At 43.7% G+C, this 22,258-nt stretch overlaps 1 protein-coding gene across 7 annotated transcripts in view; it reads right to left on the bottom strand.

Moving 5' to 3' along the window:
* TJP1 (tight junction protein 1) overlaps positions 1–22,258 on the bottom strand; it is a 135,066-nt gene that overhangs the window by 78,773 nt on the left and 34,035 nt on the right. For 5 of the 7 annotated variants that reach the window (XM_038746823.1, XM_038746827.1, XM_038746828.1 and 2 more), the window contains exon 2: positions 8,853–8,909. In XM_038746823.1, coding sequence (XP_038602751.1) covers positions 8,853–8,909 — 57 coding nt within the window. Of the gene's footprint in view, positions 1–8,852; positions 8,910–15,198; positions 15,263–17,956; positions 17,962–22,258 lie in introns of those variants that run through there. The other 2 variants (XM_038746824.1, XM_038746825.1) reach the window with 2 other exon arrangements.

Raw genomic sequence — 22,258 nt, 5'->3', positions numbered from 1 at the left:
CATGTGGCGGAGACGGGATTAGAACCCATGTCCTTCTGATTCCAAGGCCCATCTCTATCAGCTAAGCCACGTACTAGCCGTTCTGGCAGCAGTAACCCTCCGGTCCAAGTGTGCCCGCCGAGACTGGAGAGACCATCTGTGACTTTATTTACCTCCAACTGGCCGGCTCCTCTTCCTAAACCGCCACTTCTGGCCAGCCCACTCTCCACCCAAATGCCTCCCTGCTATTTCACCTAAAGGATTTTGGATTTTTTTGTTGTTGATCGGCAGCTCACTGCCATATTTTGGGTTTGTGGCTCCTCACTTCATGAGAGCCGGCCACCTCATTTTAGTTTGCCGTGTTTTTTTCTTAATGATCTTTGTTAAAAGTGCTACATACCGGGCACGGCGTAGTGGACAGAGCACAGGCCCAGTGGATAGAGCACAGGCCCGGGAGTCAGGGTCATGGGTTCTAATCCCACTCCGCCACTTGCCTGTTGACCTTCTGCAAGTCACTTAACTTCTCTGTGCCTCAGTGACCTCATCTGTAAATTGGGGATTGAGACCGTGAGCTCCACATGGGACAAGGGAATGCGTCCAACCCAATTTGCTTGGATCCACCTCAGTGCGTAGTACAGTGCCGGGCACATAGTAAGTGTTTAACACCATTACTATCATTATTAGACCTCACCTCCTCCAGGAGGCCTTCCCGGACTGAGCCCCCTCCTTCCTCTCCCCCTCCTTCCTCTCCCCCTCCTCCCCATCCCCCCCCCCCACCTTACCTCCTTCCCCTCCCCACACCACCTGTATATATGTATAGGTGTTTGTACGTATTTATTACTCTATTTTATTTGTACATACTTATTCTATTTATTTTATCTTGTTAATATGTTTTGTCTTCTTGTCTGTCTCCCCCTTCTAGACTGTGAGCCCACTGTTGGGTAGGGACCATCTCTATATGTTGCCAACCTGTATTTCCCAAGTGCTTAGTACAGTGCTCTGCACACGGTAAGCGCTCAATAAATATGACAATGAATGAATGAACATTATTACTATTATTATTATTATTATTATTATTACTGTCCTGACCAGGTTGTGGAATTAGCTAGGCCTGTTCTCCTTGACAGGAAGCAGCGTGGCTCAGTGGAAAAGAGCCCGGGCTTTGGAGTCAGAGGTCATGGGTTTAAACCCCGGCCCCACCAACTGTCAGCTGTGTGACTTTGGGCAAGTCACTTCACTTCTCTGGGCCTCAGTGACCTCATCTGTAAAATAGGGATGAAGACTGTGAGCCCCACGTGGGCACCTGATCACCTTGTAACCTCCCCAGCGCTTAGAACAGTGCTTTGCACATAGTAAGCGCTTAATAAATGCCATCATCATTATTATTATTATTATTATCCAGCCCTCCCCTCCACCTCCAAATGCAACACTGATACCAAGAGCAGGTCATCCAAGCTGGAACATCATGCAGGGGCAGGTGTGCTCCCCTGAGCCTCAGGGAAGGACATGCCTCACCCCCTCCCACCATGAACTCAGTTTACAATCAATCAATCGTATTTACTGAGCGCTGTGTGCAGAGCACTGGACTAAGCGCTTGGGAAGTACAAGTTGGCAACACATAGAGACGGTCCCTACCCAACAGTGGGCTCACTGTCTACACACACGAAAAGAGACTTCGGCTGGGCCGAATGAACAAGCTTTCCAGGAAAGGGAATGGCTGGATCACGGACCCGGGAGTCAAAGCCTAGACTTGAGAGTCAGAAAGACCCAGGTTCTAATCCTGGCGCCTCCATCTGTCTGCTGTGTGACCTTGGGCAAATCACTTCTCTGGGCCTTCAGTTTGCTCATCGGTACTAAGCCTTGTGAGGCCCATGCGAGACAGGGACTGTGTCCAAACTGATTAGTTTGTACTAACCCCAGTGCTCAGTTCAGTGCCTTCAGTTTGCTCATCTGTAAAATGGGGACTAAGACTTGTGAGGCCCATGCGAGACAGGGACTGTGTCCAAACTGATTAGTTTGGACTAACCCCAGTGCTCAGTTCAGCGCCTGGTACATAGCAAGTGCTTAAAAAATGCCATTTTTTTAAAAAAAAGGGCAGGGGGAGGGAAGTTGGGTGGGGGAGAACTGGACCAGGAAGTTCCCCCCAAAATTCACCACCAGCCTTACCCTTTCCTCCAAGGCATGGGTCTCCTACGGGGACCAGGGTTCTACTTAGTAGAAAGTCAAATTGTATTTATTGAGCGCTTACTGTGTGCACAGCATCATCATCATCATCAATCGTATTTATTGAGCGCTTACTGTTTGCAGAGCACTGTACTAAGCACTTGGGAAGTACAAGTTGGCAACATATAGAGACAGTCCCTACCCAACAGTGGGCTCACAGCCTAAAAGGGGGAGACAGAGAACAAAACCAAACATACTAACAAAATAAAATAAATAGAATAGATATGTACAAGTAAAATAAATAAATAAATAAAATAAATAGAGTAATAAATATGTACAAACATATATACACATATACAGGTGCTGTGGGGAAGGGAAGGAGGTACGATGAGGGGGATGGAGAGGGGACGACGGGAAGAGGAAGGAAGGGGCTCAGTCTGGGAAGGCCTCCTGGAGGAGGTGAGCTCTCAGTAGGGCCTTGAAGGGAGGAAGAGAGCTAGCTTGGTGGATGGGCAGAGGGAGGGCATTCCAGGCCCGGGGGATGACGTGGGCCGGGGGTCGATGGCGGGACAGGCGAGAACGAGGTATGGTGAGGAGATTGGCGGCAGAGGAGCGGAGGGTGCGGGCTGGGCTGGAGAAGGAGAGAAGGGAGGTGAGGTAGGAGGGGGCGAGGTGATGGACAGCCTTGAGGCCCAGGGTGAGGAGCTTCTGCCTGATGCGCAGATTGATTGGTAGCCACTGGAGATTTTTGAGGAGGGGAGTAACATGCCCAGAGCATTTCTGGACAAAGACAATCCGGGCAGCAGCATCTGTATTAAGTGTTTAGGAGAGCACAATATAATAATAAACGGACACATTCCCTGCCCACAACAAGTTGACAGTTTAGAGGTCCACCATGGCACAGGTGTCCCGTGGTGCCACGCAGACATCAAGGAGTCACGTGTGGCACTGTGTAACCAAGAATAAGGGGCAGCACTTCCAACTCTCCCCTCACAGCTTACGGCCCCGTAAGGCGGGCCCTCGGGAAGCCTGTCGGCGACCAGTACGTCGCTTCCAGATTCCTGTGTGGGAGACCCGCTCCCTTAGTAAGGTCTGGGTCGCATACCAACTTACTTGGCTATTAAATAGTATTTGGCCAAAAAAAAAAAAAATGGCTTTTCGTACACAAAGCCGAAATTACTGTCTTCGTGACAATACCACAAATGGTGACCGTAAAAACAATTATTAAAGTCTAACCAATTTCACTATTATAGGGTAGGAGGTTGTTTTAAATGGTTGAGCGTGTGTCAACTTGTATCAGAATGTGAGCTGCCTGCTCATTTTCATGAGAGAAGGCAAGAGTAACCTGGATGCTCTTCTAGTGGCACTGGATGATTTCACATTATAACGTAGTCGAGACTGTATTAGACTGTCTACGGTCATCGGGGTTTTTGCCGACTGTATTAGATTGTCTACAGTCATCGGGGTTTTTGCCTACTCTCCTCAATTTCTCTAAGGAACAGGGCTGGCAACAAAAATACACAGATGCCGCCTCCCTATACATAATGATAATAACTGTGATATTTGTTACGCTCTTGCTATGTGCCAAGCACTGTACTAAGCACTGGAATAAAGGATAATCAAGTCCCACATGGGGCTCAAAGTCTAAGTAGGAGACAGACCCAAGGTGACACACAGCCAGGATTAGAACCCAGGTCTTCTGACTCCCGGGCCCATTCTCTTTCCACTAGGCCACACTGCTTTTGTGTGTTGATGGTATTTATTAAGCAAGCACTTTGGTCTGAGCATTGTACTAAACGCTTGGGAGAGTAGGGTACAATAGAGTTGGTGGTCAAGCAGCGTGGCTCAGCGGAAAGAGCACGGGCTTGGGAGTCCGAGGCCATGGGTTCTAATCTCAGGTCCACCACATCAGCTGTGTGACTTTGGGCAAGTCACAACTTTTCTGGGCCTCAGTTACCCCCTCTGTAAAATGGGGATGAAGACTGCGAGCCTCATGTGGGACAACCTGATTACCTTGTATTACCCCCAGTGCTTAGAACAGTGCTTGGCACATAGTAAGCGCTTAACAAATACCAAAATCGTTATTATTATTATTCTCCTTTGCTTTCACTTGGGGGTCAAATAAGCCAGGTGATCTAGTCTTCTCTACTATCGACCCATTAATAAACCCAGAAATAACCTATGTGATGAGTGATGAGGCTTGGAAAATGGGCTCAAAATTTTTTTACCTGTGATTGAGCAAGAGACAGTATTATACCTCTATATCCCAAGGTTACTTCCGGATACTTGTATACTAGCCAAGTCAATAACCTAAAGAACAACTAAAAATAACCTCAAAGTTAAAGATTAACTTTAAAATGAATGGTGTACAAAGTGTTTGGGAGAGTACAATAGAATTAGAGGGCATGATCCCTTCCCTCAAGAAGTTTACAATCTAGCCAAGGAGGCAGACACGAAATAAATTCCAGGTGGGACGAAGGGGAATATAAAAGATATATAGAGAAGTGATACTCGGGGGTTATTAGGTATTTAAGTGGTGCAGAAGTGGCACTGACAGTATTTTTAAGTGCTTACTATGTGCCAGGCACCGTACTAAGCGCTGGAGTAGATAAACTAATCAGATTGGATACCGTCCCTGTTCCATATGGGGATCACAGTCTTAATCCCCATATACAGATGACAGATGAGGTATCTGAAGCCCAGAGAAGTAAAGCAACTTGCCCGAGGTCACACAGCAGACAAGTAGTGGAGTACTTGAGGTTACAGGGTGAGAAGACGAGACATTCATTAGAGAAGATCTCCTGGAGATGTAATTTCAGAAGTGCTTTCAGTGAACCCAACAGTAGGATACCCAAACAGCTGCTGTATGGTGAACTGAAACTGGAAAGCCAGAAGGATGGAAAATGGAGGAACCGCTTAAAGGATAGAATAAAACAAAGCCCCCGAAAATGATGCCTCCACGGTGGAAACTGGGAGTCAGTTTTGTTTTTAACGGTATTTGTTAAGTGCCTACTATGTGCCTATCAATCAAGGGTATTTATTGAGAGCTTAGTATGTGCATCTGCCAAGCTAGCTCTCTTCCTCCCTTCAAAGCCCTACTAAGGGCTCACCTCCTCCAGGAGGCCTTCCCAGACTGAGCCCCCTCCTTCCTCTCCCCCCAGCCTTACCTCCTTCCCCTCCCCACAGCACCTGTATATATGTTTGTACAGATTTATTACTCTATTTTACTTGTACATATTTACTATTCTATTTATTTTGTTGATATGTTTTGTTTTGTCATCTGTCTCCCCCTTCTAGACTGTGATCCCGCTGTTGGGTAGGGACTGTCTCCATATGTTGCCATCTTGTACTTCCCAAGTGCTTAGAACAGTGCTCTGCACACAGTAAGCACTCAATAAATACGACTGAATGAATGAATGAATGCAGAGCATTTTACTAAGCACTTGTGAGAGTACCAGACACTGTAGTAAGCACTGGGGTAGATACAAGCTCACCAGGTTGGACAGAGCCCACGTTGGGTTTGCAGCGTTAAGCCCCATCCAGTCATTCATTAGTATTTATTGAGCGCTTACTGTGTGCAGAGCACTGGACTAAGTGCTTGGGAAGTACAAGTTGGCAACATATAGACCATGGGGACCGTTGGCACAGTCTGTTGGCAACAGTCCCCACTTTGCAGATGAGGGAACTGAGGCCCAGAGAAGTGAAGTGACTTGTCCAAGGTCACAAAACAGACAAGTGGCGGAGCTGGGATTAGAGCCCAGGCCCGTGCTTTTAACCACTGCGCCACACTGCTACGTATGGGGGTACATATCTGTCATTTAACTTCTCTGTGCCTCAGTTCCCTCATCTGTAGAATGGGGATTAAAACTGTGAGTCCCCCATGGGACAACCTGATCCCCTTGTAACCTCCCCAGCGCTTAGAACAGTGCTTTGCACATAGTAAGTGCTTAACAAATACCACTAGTATTATTATTATTATGTCATTTATTTTTTATATTAATGTCTGTCTCCCCCGCTCTAGACTATAAGCTCATTGTGGGCAGGGAATGTGTCTATTGTTGGACTGTACTCTCCCAAGGGCTTAGTACAATGCTCTGCACAGTAAGCGCTCAGTAAATACACCTGGATGAGTGAATGCTGCTACGAACTTGGTCAGGAATGGTCAAATATCCTGATCTGGTTAGTTACCTAAGGCAGTTCTTGGAAATTTGATGGGGCCAAGGCTTTCCTCACCTGTAAAATGGAAATTAAGTCTCCCTCCCTCCCCGCAGCAAGGGCCTGGGGGTCAGAAGGACCTGGGTTCTAACCTCAGCTCCACCACATTTCTGCTGTGTGACCCTGGGCAAGTCATCATCTTCATCAATCGTATTTATTGAGCGCTTACTGTGTGCAGAGCCCTGTACTAAGCGCTTGGGAAGTACAGATTGGCAACATATAGAGACAGTCCCTACCCAACAGTGGGCTCACAGTCTAAAAGGGGGAGACAGAGAACAAAACCAAACATACTAACAAAATAAAATAAATAGAATAGATATGGACAAGTAAAATAAATAAAAAGTAATAAATATGTACAAACATATATACATATATACAGGTGCTGTGGGGAAGGGAAGGAGGTAAGATGGGGGATGGAGAGGGGGACGAGGGAGGAGGAAGTCACTTTACTTCTGTGCCTCAGTTCCCTCACCTGGAAAATGGGGATTAAAAGTGGGAGCCCCATCTGGGACAGGGACGGTGTCCAACCTGATTAACTTATATCTACCCCAGTGCTTAAAACAGTGCTTGGCACATAGTGAGCACTTAACAAGTAGCAGAGAAGCAGCGTGGCTCAGTGGAAAGAGCCCAGGCTTTGGAGTCAGAGGTCATGGGTTCAAATCCCGGCTCTGCTGATTGTCAGCTGTGTGACTCTGGGCAAGTCACTTAACTTCTGTGTGCCTCAGTGACCTCCTCTGTAAAATGGGGATTAAGACTGTGAGCCCCCTGTGGGACAACCTAATCAACTTGTAACTTCCCCAGAGCTTAGAACAGTGCTTTGCACATAGTAAGTGCTTAATAAATGTCATTATTATTATTACTATTAAGTACTATAATTATTATTATTAGACTGTGAGCTCTACATGGGTTATGGGACTGTGCTCAATCTGATTATGTTAACTGTGGTATTTAAGTGCTTACTATGTGCCAGGCCCTGTATTAAGCACTGGGGTAATCAGGTCACACACAATCCCTGAGGAAACTGAGGCACAGAGAAATTAAGTGACGTACCCAAAGTCACACAGCAGATAAGTGGCAGAGCTGGGACTAGAACCCAGCCCAGGTCCTCTGACTCCCAGGGCAATGCTCTTTCCATTAAGCTGTTTGCATTTACTTGAACATTTAGCACAGTGCTTGGGAAGTAGTAATCACTTAATACCATCCTTATTATTACTACACGGAGAAGCAGAGTGGCTCAGTGGAAAGAGCACGGGCTTTGGAGTCAGAGGTCATGGGTTCAAATCCCAGCTCTGCCAATTGTCAGCTGTGTGACTTTGGGCAAGTCACTTCTCTGTGCCTCAGATCCCTCATCTGTAAAATGGGGATTAAGACTGTGAGCCCCCCAAGGGACAACCTGATCACCTTGTAACCTCCCCAGCGCTTAGAACAGTACTTTTGCACATAGTAAGCACTAAATAAATGCCATTATCATTATTATCATTATTATTATTATTATTACACCCCACCCAATTACCTTCTTCCCTGACTATGCCTAAGGATTATTGCCTTTTTATGGCAAGCACTTTTCAATTTTATGTCTGCTGTGTGACCCTGGGCAAGTCACTTCTTTGGGCCTCAGTTTCTTCCTCTGTAAAATGGGATTCAGACTGCGAGCCCCATGTGGGAAAGGGACCGTGCCCAACCTGACTAGCTTCTATCTCCCTCACAACTTAGTACAGTGTCTGGCATATAGCAAGCGCTTAACGAACACCACAATTATTAGTATTATCATTGTAAGGGTGGGTGAAAGGAGAAAGCCTGGTCATTTTTACACTGTGAGCCCACTGTTGGGTAGGGACTGTCTCTATATGTCGCCAACCTGTACTTCCCAAGCGCTTAGTACAGTGTTCTGCACACAGTAAGCGCTCAATAAATACGATTGATTGATTGATCTCACTTCAAGATCGCACACTTGAGTGCACCCGAGATGTACATAGCTGGCGGCTATGAAGGACATGAAGTCCTAGGCAAAGCAACAGCGTAGAGGGCCCTACAACAAAATTTATTTTTCCCCTCAATCACAGAAGGGCTAAAAGTGCCACTAGATTCAAATGAGCATGATTTTGACTTCAAAACAGCTACAAATGGCCCAAAGTGTTCTAGTTTACTTCCTCCTGATTCATGGTCAAGTACTGTAGTATGTTTATCAGATTATAAACATAATATAGAGCTCACGGTCCATTTCTTTATTTAATCATTCAGATACTGCCCAACTGGTCAAAAAATGAACATGCCAAAGGTTATCTGAAAGAGCACACAAGCTTACTACTGACCTTCACACAAAACTTACAGCAATTCTAATTTTAAACAAAGGAATATGAAAAAAAGTGGGGGGGGCGGGGGGAGCCTTAATTTCCTTTCTTTTACTTCCTGACATCTGGTTTTACTCTATTGTCTTTAAAAGCTGCCAGTATCCTGAGTTTTTTCATACAAAACGAACCCTGGTGAACACTTACCCTGTGAAGCGTCACTGTGTGTTGTTCCCATATAGCTGTTTCCTCCATTACTGTGTTCTGTTGAGGGGGGGAAAAGAAAAAAGTCTTTAGTCTTCATAGTCTTAAAACAAGTTCACTGAGGTTGGAATACATAATTCCGAGATCTGGAATATCAATCTTCAGAGTAGTGTATACACTTCCCGGGGGCTGGGGGGCAATATGAAGTTTGGGGGGGGGGGGAACCTTTCCTTTTTTTTTTTTTTTAAGGAACAGGAAGCAGCACACTGTAAAGTCCTTTGTTTTTAACTTAACTTGGACAGATGCCTCATTATATTCGGCTCATGCCAGCTGAACCACAGTAGTCACACTCTAAACACCCTTGAAGCGCCTGGATAATTTGCCAACCTCTCAACGCTTAGAAAACACAAATTTTAAAATTATTCATTCTGGTTCAAAAAGTACTTGAAACCTACACAAACATTCTTGACTGGGCGCGGAGAAAGCAACAATCTAATACTTTTGAACTCAGAGTGATAATAAACACGTTCAGGAAAGCAACCTTATTTTGTAGCTTTGTTCAGTGACTCATTCAGCAACACAACGATGCTATTGCTACAACCAGTTTCAGTTTTACTATAAGAGTTCTCAAGTTGTACTTCCAAACATAATAAATATGCTGTGGCTAAAAATACTTTACCTTCCACAATGCAATGTTACCGATATGGGGATAAACAGTGAATGTAAATAAAATGAGCAACGTGAGTTTTCAGTACAAGTCAAACTTGACATACTGGGCCCGAATACAGTAAAGCACATAAATTATTAGCCAACAGAATAAACACCAGAGATTCAGAATGAAGTCTTTACTGCTCTGTTGTTCTCTAATTCCTTTTTGAAAACTTTCTGAATCACTCCCCAAAAAGCTTGACCAAATAGGCTGATTTCAGGTGATAAAAATTACAGGGCAAGGATTTAAACTTAGCATACATATATCTATATCTCTAATTTAATTATAGAGAGGTAGAGATAGTTATAAGTCTATATATAGACAGATAGCTATCTATATATAAAAATCTCTAAAAACCTGGTACAATACTCACCAAAGAGTAATATAATCCCATACCTATTTCTAAGAAGGGAGTTCTTTGCCCTAGTAAACTATGCTCTAATAAAGAAACAAGACCGACACTTAAGTCTGCCCTAGGGATTCTGCACAACTCTCATTCCTATTATTGGCGTTGTATTAGTACTTCTAATAAAACTACTGTCCTGAGTTCTTCTAAGTCTCTTTTTCGAGAGGCTTCAATTCTGCCCTTAATAATTTCAGACTGAATATCATAAAGGGGACTTAATGAGTTTAGAACCTAAACTTTAAGCTCAGTTTAGAATGCTTTTGTTGTCCATCACCTAAAGGCATTGTAAATTTTAGTCAACGTTTCAATAAAGCATTACTAGGCCTGTTAGATAACAGAGATGCTGAAAAGTCTACAGGGGCAAAGATCCAAACAACTGATTTTAAGACAGACCAAAGAAATGTCACTTGCCTGCTCCGAGACCTTGGACAAGTCATTTCACTTCTCTGTGCCTCCATTTCCTCATATATAAAATGGGCATGAAATAAATATCTGTTCTCCTTCCTATTTAGACTGAGCTACTTGTGGGCTAGGCACCATGTCAGCCTGATGATCTAGCATTTATCCCAGCATTTGGTACGGAATTTGACACACAATAAGCGCTTAAACACATTTCCTAAAGAATACGATAAATCCACTGTGAGGAAATCTCAAGTTCAGGACAACTTCAGTGAGGCCCAAGAGCCGTCTATCTCCATATCTTCCTGACCTTCCTCCACTCCACCCCTGAGTGACCCCGGTGCTGTTATCCGGAGAAAAGAGATTTCCAGAAAGCTAGTATTTCAGCAAAACAAAATTCAGACCATTTCTTTATGAAGAAATAATCTCCACTCCTTTCATTTTTTGCCTATATGGGTGTCATTTCTAGCTTTTGATCATTTAATTAGAATGAAGGAGTAATAAAGAATGCGTGGCGAAGTGGATAAAGCACGAGCCTGAGAGTCAGAAGGACCTGGGTTCTAATCCTGGCTCCGCCACTTGCCCGCTGTGTGATTTGGGCAAGTCACTTCACTTCTTTAGGCCTCAGTTGCCTCATCTGTAAAATGGGGGGTAAGAGTGTGAGCTCCATGTGGAACATGGACTGTATCCCAGCTGATTAGCTTGTATCTTCCCCCATGCTTAGTACAGTGCTTGGCACATAAGCGCTTAAATATCATTTAAAAAAAAATGATTCTAGACATTTTCTTAACACCAGTTCATACATTTACACTGTCACCATGTTAAGATCCTTCCTCCTTTCTTTCAAATTTCTGACATCCTGAGTCTCCAAATGATAGATATTTAATTGCCATCTAAAAACATCCCAAGACAAACTTCTAATTTGCTTTCGATATTGGCCCACTGCTTGGTTGTCCCAGATGCCCTCATTTTGCCAGCTGAAAACAGTATAAAGTTTCCTGGAATTCTCAAGTGAGGCGAGTACTTCTCCTTCCCCAATTCTATCTCTGGAAGGAATGTTTTATTCACTAGCTCTTTAGAAAGTCAAGCTTCTGTTGGATTGCTGCCCACGCTTGTTTCCAAACTGGAAGATAATGGTGTGCAGAGACGAAGCTCACTGGGGTCCAAACCAAATGTGGAAGAGAAAAACCGAGCACAATGGTACACTTCAGCTACTTAGTATACCTACAAGTTGCATGCATTAACTTTCTGAAACTGCTTCTGCAGCTACTGTAAAAACCAGAAATGAGGAAACATCAGGACCACTTATCATGGTTTGCACTGATTTTATTCTATGTTGCCAATTTGTACTTCCCAAGCGCTTAGTACAGTGCTCTGCACATAGTAAGCGCTCAATAAATACGATTGATGATGATGATTTTAATCAATGAGTGCAGAGCTTTGGTAATAAGCATTCATTCAATCCTATTTATTGAGCGCTTACTCTGTGCAAAGCACTGTACTAAGCACTTGCGAAGGTACAAGAGTAGGCAGTCCCAGCCCTCAAGGATTTTATAATCCTCTAGACGGTAAGCTTGCTGTTGGCAGGAAATGTGTCTGTTATATTGCTATACTGTACTGTCCCAAGCATGCAGTACAGTGCTTTGCACATGGTTAGTGCTCAATAAATACAATTGATTGATTATCTCCCTGCTAGAGGAGGAGTTCCATTGTGGACATATTGAACCTGAGGGTCTCTAAACTGTAAACTCACTGTGGCCAGGGAATGTGCCTACCAACTTTGTTGTATTGTACTCTCCCCAAGCGCTTAGTACAGTGCTCTGCAGACAGTAAGTGTTCAGTAAATACCACTGATTGACTGAAGTGCTGGCAGGGTATCCAAGAAGAACTTGGAGGGAAGAGGAAATGTGAGGTTACTGAAAAGTAGAGCAGACAGAGCTGGGTAAGGTAGAAGCCACTGGCAGAAAACAGTAATAATAATAATATTTGTTAAGTGTCTATTCTGTGTCAAGCATTGTTCAAGGCACTGTACTAAGTGCTGGAGTAGATTCAAGACAATCAGACTGGACACAGTCCCTGCCCCACAAGGGACTCAGTCTTAATCCTCCCTTTAGATATGAGGAAAATGAGGCATAGAGAAGTGAAGCGACCTGCCCAAGGTCTGGTCCATTGCAAAGTGCACACAAAGGTCTCCTTCATTCGCAAGCCATAAAGCTGAAGGGACCACAATCTAGTGTTGACACTCGGCTGTGGCTCCATAATAACAATAATAATAATTATTATTATTATTGTGGTATTTGTTAAGTGCTTACTATGTGTCAAGCACTGTACTTAGCGCTGGGAGGGATACAAGCAAATCGGATTGGACACAGTCCCTGTCCTGCATGGGGCTCACGGTCTTAATCCCCATTTTACAGATGAGGTCACTGAGGCACACAGAAGTGAAATGACCTGCCCGAGGCCACACAGCGGACAAGTGGCAGAGCTGGGATTCCAACCCACGATCTTCCGACTCCCAGGACCGTACTCAGTCCACTATGCCATTCAGCTTCCCCAAATAACAGTATTAATAATATTAAGAGAAGCAGCGTGGCTCAGTGGAAAGAGCCCAGGCATGGGAGTCAGAGGTCGTGGGTTCTAATCCCGGCTCCCCCACTTTGCTGTGTGACTTTGGGCAAGTCACTTCTCTTCTCTGGGCCTCAGTTCCCTCATCTGAAAAATGGGGATTAAGGCTGTGAGCCCCGCTTGGGACAACATGATCACCTTGTAACCTCCCCAGCACTTAGAAGCACACAGTAAGCACTTAATAAATGCCATCATCAAGTGCTTACTGGGTGCAGAGCACTGCACTAAGCACTTAGGAGAGTACACTGCAACAGAGTTGGCATAAACATTCCCTGCCCACTAGGCACTTTCTTACAGTCTAGTCCTCATTACAAAGGCATTTAATAAACACTATCATCTGGTCACACCAACAAGCTTATGCCATAATTTCTACAGGAAAAGAGATAAAAGCATTCAAAGGCATTTGGGAACCAATTTCACACAAAATCCAGCTACATCCACAACAGCGAAGTGGTAAAATGAGGTTTTCCTCCACAAAACCTGTTTCTCCTTTCAGGGGTGGGGGGATGCTTGGGGTTCGGGAGGATCTTCCCCAATGGATACCTGGGGGTCTCCCCCATGCTCTTCCCCAATGCTGCCATCTCTAAGGCAAGTAGGAAAAGGGTTCCCAGACAGCCATGGGTATGTCTAGTCAAAAGTGTGATTGTTGGATTTTTAAAATCAATGGGCATTTCTCAGGCTGTGTCAGCTGACCAGAATCTCAATACCGAAAGAAACAGAAAACTGTTCTTTGGATTTTGCCAAAAACCTGTTGGGTTTCTCTGCTCTGTGTTCCAACTGGCAGTGAAAACACAGGCTCACCAGTTCCGAAGGACCACTGCCAGAACCTTGGATCATAATTCTAGTACGCTTCATTGTGCTGCGCTGACTGCAAAACAGACTCACGGCGGAAGAAAGTAACAGGATAGGATGGGAGGGAGGTGAGAAACTGGATGAAAGCTGGCAAGAAAACCAGGTATCTGGGACTTTGGAGCAAGAGACTAAAAGCGCAAAACAATTCAAAATGATTTGAAACAAAAAAAAAAAACAAAAAATGTGATTAGGTCATAAGATGTTCTAAATATCTGACCAACTGAAGTTCACATACGATCAATTCAATTATCCGGGTGAACCACGTTCGCTTCTTCATTACTGTCTGCCCTCTGAAATTTTCATTTTAATGACCATCTCCAGGGAGAGAGAAAGCATGCATTCCTCTCTGCTTATCTTTCAAAGTCAGATTTGAGGTTATCTACTTTTGCTGATCTACACTACGGGTCCCTCCACTAAACTGGAGTTGCACTGTCCATTTTTATTTCCAGTGCATTTCAGAGAAACACCAACAGATCTCCTGAAGCAGAATGGAGTGAGGCTGAGCCAGCGCAAAGGCCAGCAATGGCTTATTCCAGGCTCTCTGCCAACCTTGGCTCTTCATTCTTTGGGGGAACACAGTCAACCCAGTGGGTATCAGGATCGGCAGTAATTCTGAGTAGCTTTATTAGAGAAGCAGCTTGGCTTAGTGGAAAGAGCCTGGGCTCGGGAGACAGAAGACAGGGGTTTTACTCTGTAGTTACCTCATCTGTAAAATGGGGATTAAGACTGTGGACCTCACTTGGGACAACCTGATTAGCCTGTATCTACTCCAGTGCTTAGAACAGTGTTTGGTATACAGTAAGCGCTTAACAAATACCATAGTTACTATTATTATTATTTATTTATTTGGGTTGCTTACTCTATGGAATAATTGTATTTGTTTTTCAGAATCTGAGGAATTGTAGAAGGCTTGACTTGAGTGAAGAAATGTATACAATTTTACTTTTCAATAATTAAGCAGCAACCCGAATCTACTATCTCCATGAAAAAGCTGACCTTAAAAAGCACAACAAAGCTATTTCTCTCTTTCTCCCCCTAAACCTTTTCTGCTATGTTCATGAAAAGATTCTGCCCTTCCCGCCCCACCCCACCCCTCAAAAAAATTGTGCCAAAACTGGTTTCCTAAATTGCTTAAACATTAAATGCTAATATTCAACATTTGTTCACTTTAACCATAACCTAGTATCTGAATGGCACTGAATTCATTCACCTACTTAATGTAACACAGAATTTTTATCCCCCCAACTTGCTTTTCCACAATTGAAACAATGTAAATTGTGTTCAAAACTACTATTTAGAACCTCCACCCCCATGACTATATATAATTCTATGTGCGAACCCATCAAAATATATCTTACCCAAGAGTTTCCAGGCTCATTCTTTAGTGGGGGCCTGGAGGAGAAGTTAGGGTCACAAAGAGATGGACATAAGGGACAGGGGCAAATCTTCAATGAAAATTATCTTGCCAACTTTCACAGAATCTTGAGTGCAAAAATGGAATTAATTTGCAATTAGTCAATTAGCTTTATATTTCTTTTCTCCACCACATTTAACCCAACAGGTACTTGGTATTGAAGCGTCACTTTATTTGCGTCACTTCATTTCAGATTTAAGCAAGATGGTCAGAACAAGATTCTGGAGGATAAGCCAAAGTCATCAAATCAAAAGACAGAAAAACTGGACCTGTTCCACAGATCCCACACATAGTCACAATATAGACATTTTCTAGCCGTAACAATCTCATTAGAAGAGGTAAGGGGAAAGATGATCTAGGTATATAAAGCCCTGGCTGTCAGAGGGGGAACTTTGAAACAGGTCCTCAATTGTACTACAAATATTCAAACCCTCAAATGGATATTGAAATTTGATTTATAATATAAAAATATTCAACTCTGAGACATTAAAAATTATTATCTGAATCTTTGAATCTTTTTTTATGATATTTGTTAAGTGCTTACTATGCACCAGGCACTGTAATAATTGCTGGGGTAGATACAAGTTTATCAGGTTGGACACAGTCCCTGTCCCACGTGGGGCTCACAATCTTATTTCTCATTTTGCAGATGAGGCTCAGAGAAGTGAAGTGACTTGTCCAAGGTCACACAGTGACATCTGGTGGAGTCAGGATTAGAACCCAGGTCCTTCTGATTCCCAGAACTATTCTCTATCCACAAGGGCACACTGCTTCCCTACACAGATAAAACTCACAAGGGACTGCTTCAAAATTAGGCAATTTTGTGAATGCAGAACATTTCTGCTCTCTCTGATTTTCAATTGATAAAAGGCAGGATTAGCCAAACAAAAGAATCAAACGGGCTTCCCACGAGTCTCAAAGCATCAATAGTTACAGCATCGTTCCGTAAAACAAAGAATGTTAAGAATCTGAGAGGATATATTCTTGAAACCCATCTACGAGTGCATTCATCAGACTGGAATGTTCGTCCCCCTAAGCAAGGATGCTATGGAGGCATGAATAACTGTTACTGAGGTGCCAGTCCAAAAGGTCTGCCGCATCTTTATCTTGGTGGCAAGAAGATATTTCATAGTTGTATTTAATCAACAAAATGTAATATTGTAGGGATCATCTGAGAACTGAACATGTTGTTCATCACTACAGCAAGGCAAAGTGAAAAACAGAAATGCTGTTACTAGCACTCACAAAAACTGACCAAAAATAAAAAGTTCTGAGAGAAATTTTTTTGAAGTTCATCAATTAAGCACTGAGAAGTTTTTATATTGCGGGCCTCCCATTGAAAAACCCCAGAAAATGTTATAATACAGAATTTTATGTCACTGGGTAGGTTTATCCAAGTCTGGATGTCTACCTCTATTTTCCCTGATCAATAATTCCAGGATACATTTAAGCTACTCAGTTTCTAAATAAGACCATGACATTTATTCAGAGAAGCAGCGTGGCTCAGTGGAAAGAGCCCGGGCTTTGGAGTCAGAGGTCATGGGTTCAAACCCCGGCTCCGCCACTTGTCAGCTGTGTGACTTTGGGCAAGTCACTTCTCTGGCCCTCAGTTACCTCATCTGTAAAATGGGGATTAAGACTGTGAGCCCCCCGTGCGACAACCTGATCACCTTGTAACCCCGCCAGTGCTTAGAAGTGCTTTGCAAATAGTAAGCGCTTAATAAATGCCATTATTATTATTATTATTTATTCATTCAATCAATCATATTTATTTACTAATGGGCCTGCCTGGTATTGCCGAAAATGTAGAATAGTACAAAATTCAGTCCTGTTGGACTATATTACTAAAACATAGAAGCCAAAATCCATTTCACAAAATGTTACCATCTTTGACCTGCTTTTTTAAACGGTACATCCAGTACATGGCAAACTGACAAAATGATCACACATTCAAACAGTGATCGAAAACTGCTTCATGTGAACTACATTAATGAGGCAGCAGCAGCAGTGTGGCCTGGTGGATAGAGCACGAACTTGGGAGTCAGAAGGACCTGGGTTCTAGCTCCAGCTCCTCCACTTTGCTGTGTGACCCTGGGCAAGTCACTTCACTTCTCTGGGCCTCCGTTACCACATCTGTAACATGGGGATTACGACGGTGAGCCCCTTGTGGGACAATCTGATTAGCTTGTATCTTCCCCAGTGCCTACAGCAGTGCACAAAGCAAGCGCTTAACGAATACCATTTAACAAATGAAAAAATAATAAAAATAGCAAAAGTATCCGAGAGACTCTTGAAGCCTGAAGTTGAAAGTGTGGGCGTTTGGGGAGGTTCAGGGAGCCCTGTCTCCCGGCTCTGAGCTTACCAGCTAAAGACAACTGCTGATCACTGGGTGGGGAAAGAAAGTGACCTACTTCGAATTGGTAAGCGCCTAATCCACATGGCCTTGGGACCTCGATGGAGGAAGGGAGAGAGGCTTCTGGTCCGTGCTGGTCGGGGCATTTAGTGAGCACTTACTTTGTGCAGAGCACTGTATTTTGGGCTTGGGAGAGTATAATGTAACAATATAATATCCCTCAACAGGAAGCAAGGGAGGAACCCGTGTTACTGCTGCCCACGCCTGGCTATATGGGCACCGCCCTCTTGCCTCTCCAGGAAAGAAGAGATCACCCTCTGCTAAATGGTAACTAGTCACTGTTGCTTACCCTTCCCTTCTCCACCTGCCCCCCTCCCCGGCAACAGCCGTTGCCAGGATGCAGCTTTGCGATACAACGATGTCATCATGTTGTTACCGTGACGTCATAATGTTGTGCTGTGCACATCATGATAGAATAGTAGGATGTGTCACACGAGGGCCCCGTATAACTTAAGAGCCCTAAGCTCCCGTGTAAAATAAAAATACTATTCACTAGCACTTTCATAAAAACTGTCCAAAAAAAAAAAAAAAGTCTGAGACAAATTGCTTTTAAGTTCACCAATGCAGCACAGAGAAATTTTTATACTATGGGCCTCCCACTAAAGAATAGAAAATGATTTTCTGATTCAGAATTTCGTAGACTGTGAGCCCACTGTTGGGTAAGGGACCATCTCCATATGTTGCCAACTTGTACTTCCCAAGCGCTTAGTACGGTGCTCTGCACACAGTAAGCGCTCAATAAATACGATTGAATGAATGAATATCATTGGTTAGATTCACCCAAGTCTAGATGTTTATCTATACTTTCCTTGAGGCAAGACGATGATAAACTGGTCCATCTCCTTGCTGACCTCCCGCCCACATCCTGCCTCTGGTCTGGAAGGTCCTCCCCTCGTCATATCTGATAATTACTCTCCCCACCTTCAAAGCCTTATTGAAGGCACATCTTCAAGATGTCTTCTCTGGCTAAGTCCTCCCTTCCTCTTCTTCCACTCCTTGACTTCCTCTCTTTATTCATCCCAGCTTCCCAACCTCACAGCACTTACGTACAAATCTGTAATTATATGTGCGTGTGTGTGTGTGTGTGTGTGTGTGTGTGTGTGTGTGTGTGTGTGTGTGTTTACATCTGTCTCACCTTCTAGACTGTAAGGTCATTGTGGACAGGGAATATAGCATTACAGTGCACTCTCCCAAGCACTTAGTACAGTGCTCTGCACATAGTACGCACTCAATAAATGCGACTGACTGACTGACAATCTGACCCAACCACTTCTGCATTTAAAACTGTTAAATTCACAAAGAAGTTCCTTTCATGTGTGACTAAGTCATATGATTGGCTCGTTACGTACCAAATATTTAAAGGTTTCATTTTGTTAAGCCCTTCTGCACAAAAAGCTTGCTAACCCCTGCTGTAAACTTTCTCTGACAGGCTCAAATTTTAATTCAATTCCTTGCAATTACATTTCTAGATGACTAAACCCATGACCGATGTGTCTTCAGGACGTGATAGGCCACAAGAGCACATTCCACGTAAGTCCCACTAGATTCGAGTTCAAATACAGTAGCAGAATGATATGAAACTGATCCACGTGAACTAAGGGAGTGGAGCAAAAATGTCACGAGACTGTTGAGGTTTAAAGTTGAATATGACGAATTTGGCAGGCATCCACTCCAGAGCCCTGCCAGGGGCAGCTCCTTTCAGAATTCTGCGGATAAAATTCTTCCCCCCTTCATCCACCCTGAGTTTCCAAGACTAGAAACCAAAATTTTCAGTCAATCCGTCGGTCAATCATATTTATCGAGTGCTTGTCTGTGGGAATTTGGGCAAGTCATTGAACCTATGCCTCACTGACCTCACCTGTAAAATAAGGATTACGACTTTGAGCCCCATGAGAGACAGGGACTGAGTCTAACCTGATTAGCTTGTATCTACCCCAGAGCTTAGAACAGTGCTTGGCACACAGTAAGTGCTTAGCAAATACCACAATTATTACTATTACTAAGCGCTTGGGAGAGTACAGTACATCAGACATTCTCTGCCCACGCTGAGTTTACAGTCTAGAGGGGGAGACAAACATTGATGTAATAACTAAAATTACAGAAATGTACATAAATGCTGTGGGGCTGGGTACGGGGGATGAATAAAGGGAGCAAGTCAGAGCGATGCAAAAGGAAGTGGGAGAAACAGACGGGATTTTCTCAAATTTCCCAGATAAGTGAATTTAAGTTACTGAGAGTCTGATTGGTATTTAATGTGGTATTTAATGACTCCTAGAATGCCAAGACTGTCTGTTTTTTCCCTTGTTAGTATCCATCCTAGGGACTGAAGAGTACCTTGAAATCTTCCCCCTGGTCAACCATCTGGATTCTTTTTGCACCTTTTTTTATGATATTTTTAAGCGCTTACTATGTGTCAAACACCGCTGTCACCTACTTCTATCTTAGGCCAGCCATCTGTTGAAGCTGAGGCGAGCACTATAACCAGGAGTGCAAGCGAGAACCAAACATGATCCTTTCCTCTCCTACGTAACCCCTCCATTTATGCCAGACCACTACCCTCTTCATCTTCAAGGCATTATTTAGGTCACATCTCCTCCAAGAAGCCTTCCCCAATAAAGCCTTCTTTTCCCCAGCACATTCTCCCTCCTGCATCATCTATGCGCTAGGATCTGTGACTTTTGGACATCTGATATTCACCCCCGCCCCAAGATCACAGCATTTATGGACTTGTCTTTCAATTATATTTTTTAAATTACTTATTGATTCATATTATTGTCCAGAACCCCCTCTAGACTGTAAGCTCATTATGGGCAAGGAATGCGTCTGCTAAGATTGTTGCATTATACTCTCCCAAGCGTTTAATACAGTGCTCTGCACTTAGTAGATGTAATAATAATAATGATGGTATTTGCTAAGTGCTTACTAGGTGCCAAGCACTGTTCTAAGCGCTGGAATAAATGCCATTGATTGATTGCGTGACTGATCTGGCACCTCTGCTGAGCACTTAGTTTTCCAAGCTCATGAAATATCTGTTTCCAAGCCTCACTACCTCTATCATGCTCTTGGTTAAACAACTGTGAGCAGGGACACAACACTGACAGCATGAAAAACGCTACTCGACCAATTCCATTTCCACTCTCTGAGGCACAGAGCTGCCACAAAAATGCAAGATTAGCATTCTGAACACAAAAGTCCTGCAAATTAGCAGGATCACAGACACTGAAATCATGATAATCAGTTCAATAGTGATGGTGTGGATGGCTGACAACTGTGGAATTTGTTATGCACTTACTATCTGCAAAACACTGTCCAAAATGATCAAGTAGATAGGGTCAATAGTATTTGCGTGCTTACTATATGCAGGACACTGTACAAATTAAACAGGACGGCCAGTCCCTGTCCCACAAGGAGCTCACAGTCTAAATGAGAAGGAGAATAAGTACTGAACCCTCATTTTAGAGGTGAAGAAACTGAGGCCCAGAGAAGTCAACTGACTTGCCCACGGTCACACAGGAGGCGCATGGTGGAGCCTCAACTTATCAACCTCCCATGGATGGTTCAGCGGGGGAACAAGCTCCAGAGGTGGCCAGAGAAAAAATATGGTGGTGCTTCACTGATATCGGGGCTGGGAGCTTGTGGCCAGGGCCAACAGGTCATTTTGGGGGCAAATTTGCCTTCGACTATTCGGTCCAAATTTGCCATAGCAGAGGAAAAATGCACGCACCAATAGGTGGTTTCATTCAGTCAGTAGAATTTATTGAGTGCTTACTATATGCAGAGCACTGTACTAAGCACTTGGGATAGTATAAGGCAGCAATATAAAAGACACGGTCCCTGCCCACAACGAGCTTACAGTCTAGAGGGGGACACAGACATTAATATGAATAAATTAATTAAATTAATAAATTGAATAAATAAAATGATAATTAATATGAATAAATGAGAAGCAGGGTGGCTTAGTAGAGAAGCAGCGTGGCTTAGTGGAAAGAGCACAGGCTTGGGAGTCAAAGGTCATGGGTTCTGATCCCGCCTCTGCCACTTGTCAGCTGTGTGACCTTGAGCGAGTCACTTAACTTCTCTGTGCCTACGTTGCCTCATTTGTAAAATGAGGATTTAGACTGTGAGCCCCACGTGGGACAACCTGGTTACCTTGTATCTACCCTAGTGCTTAGAATAGTGCTTGGCACATAATAAGCACTTAACAAATGCTATTATTATATTATTATTATAATAAATAAATTAGAGGTGTGGACATAAGTGCTGTGGGGTGGGGGGGGGGGGGGGGGAGATGAGTAAAGGGAGCACTGCAGAACAACCAATGCTATTTCCACATAGCCTCCAGGTTTGCCTCAGAACACCCCTGAAGGAACTGCATTCATTATCATCAGATTGTCAGTTGTCAGCACAGCCCTGGAGAAAATGTCTCGATTTTTCTTGATCAATCAATCAATTGTATTTATTGAGCGCTTACTGTGTGCAGAGCACTGTACTAAGCGCTTGGGAAGTACAAGTTGGCAACATATAGAGACAGTCCCTACCCAACAGTGGGCTCACAGTCTAGAAGGGGGAGACAGAGAACAAAACCAAACAT

The sequence above is a fragment of the Tachyglossus aculeatus genome, chromosome 5, assembly GCF_015852505.1.
Source record: "Tachyglossus aculeatus isolate mTacAcu1 chromosome 5, mTacAcu1.pri, whole genome shotgun sequence".
NCBI classification, from domain to species: Eukaryota; Metazoa; Chordata; class Mammalia; order Monotremata; family Tachyglossidae; genus Tachyglossus; species Tachyglossus aculeatus.
This window is presented reverse-complemented; position numbering and strand designations above follow the sequence as displayed.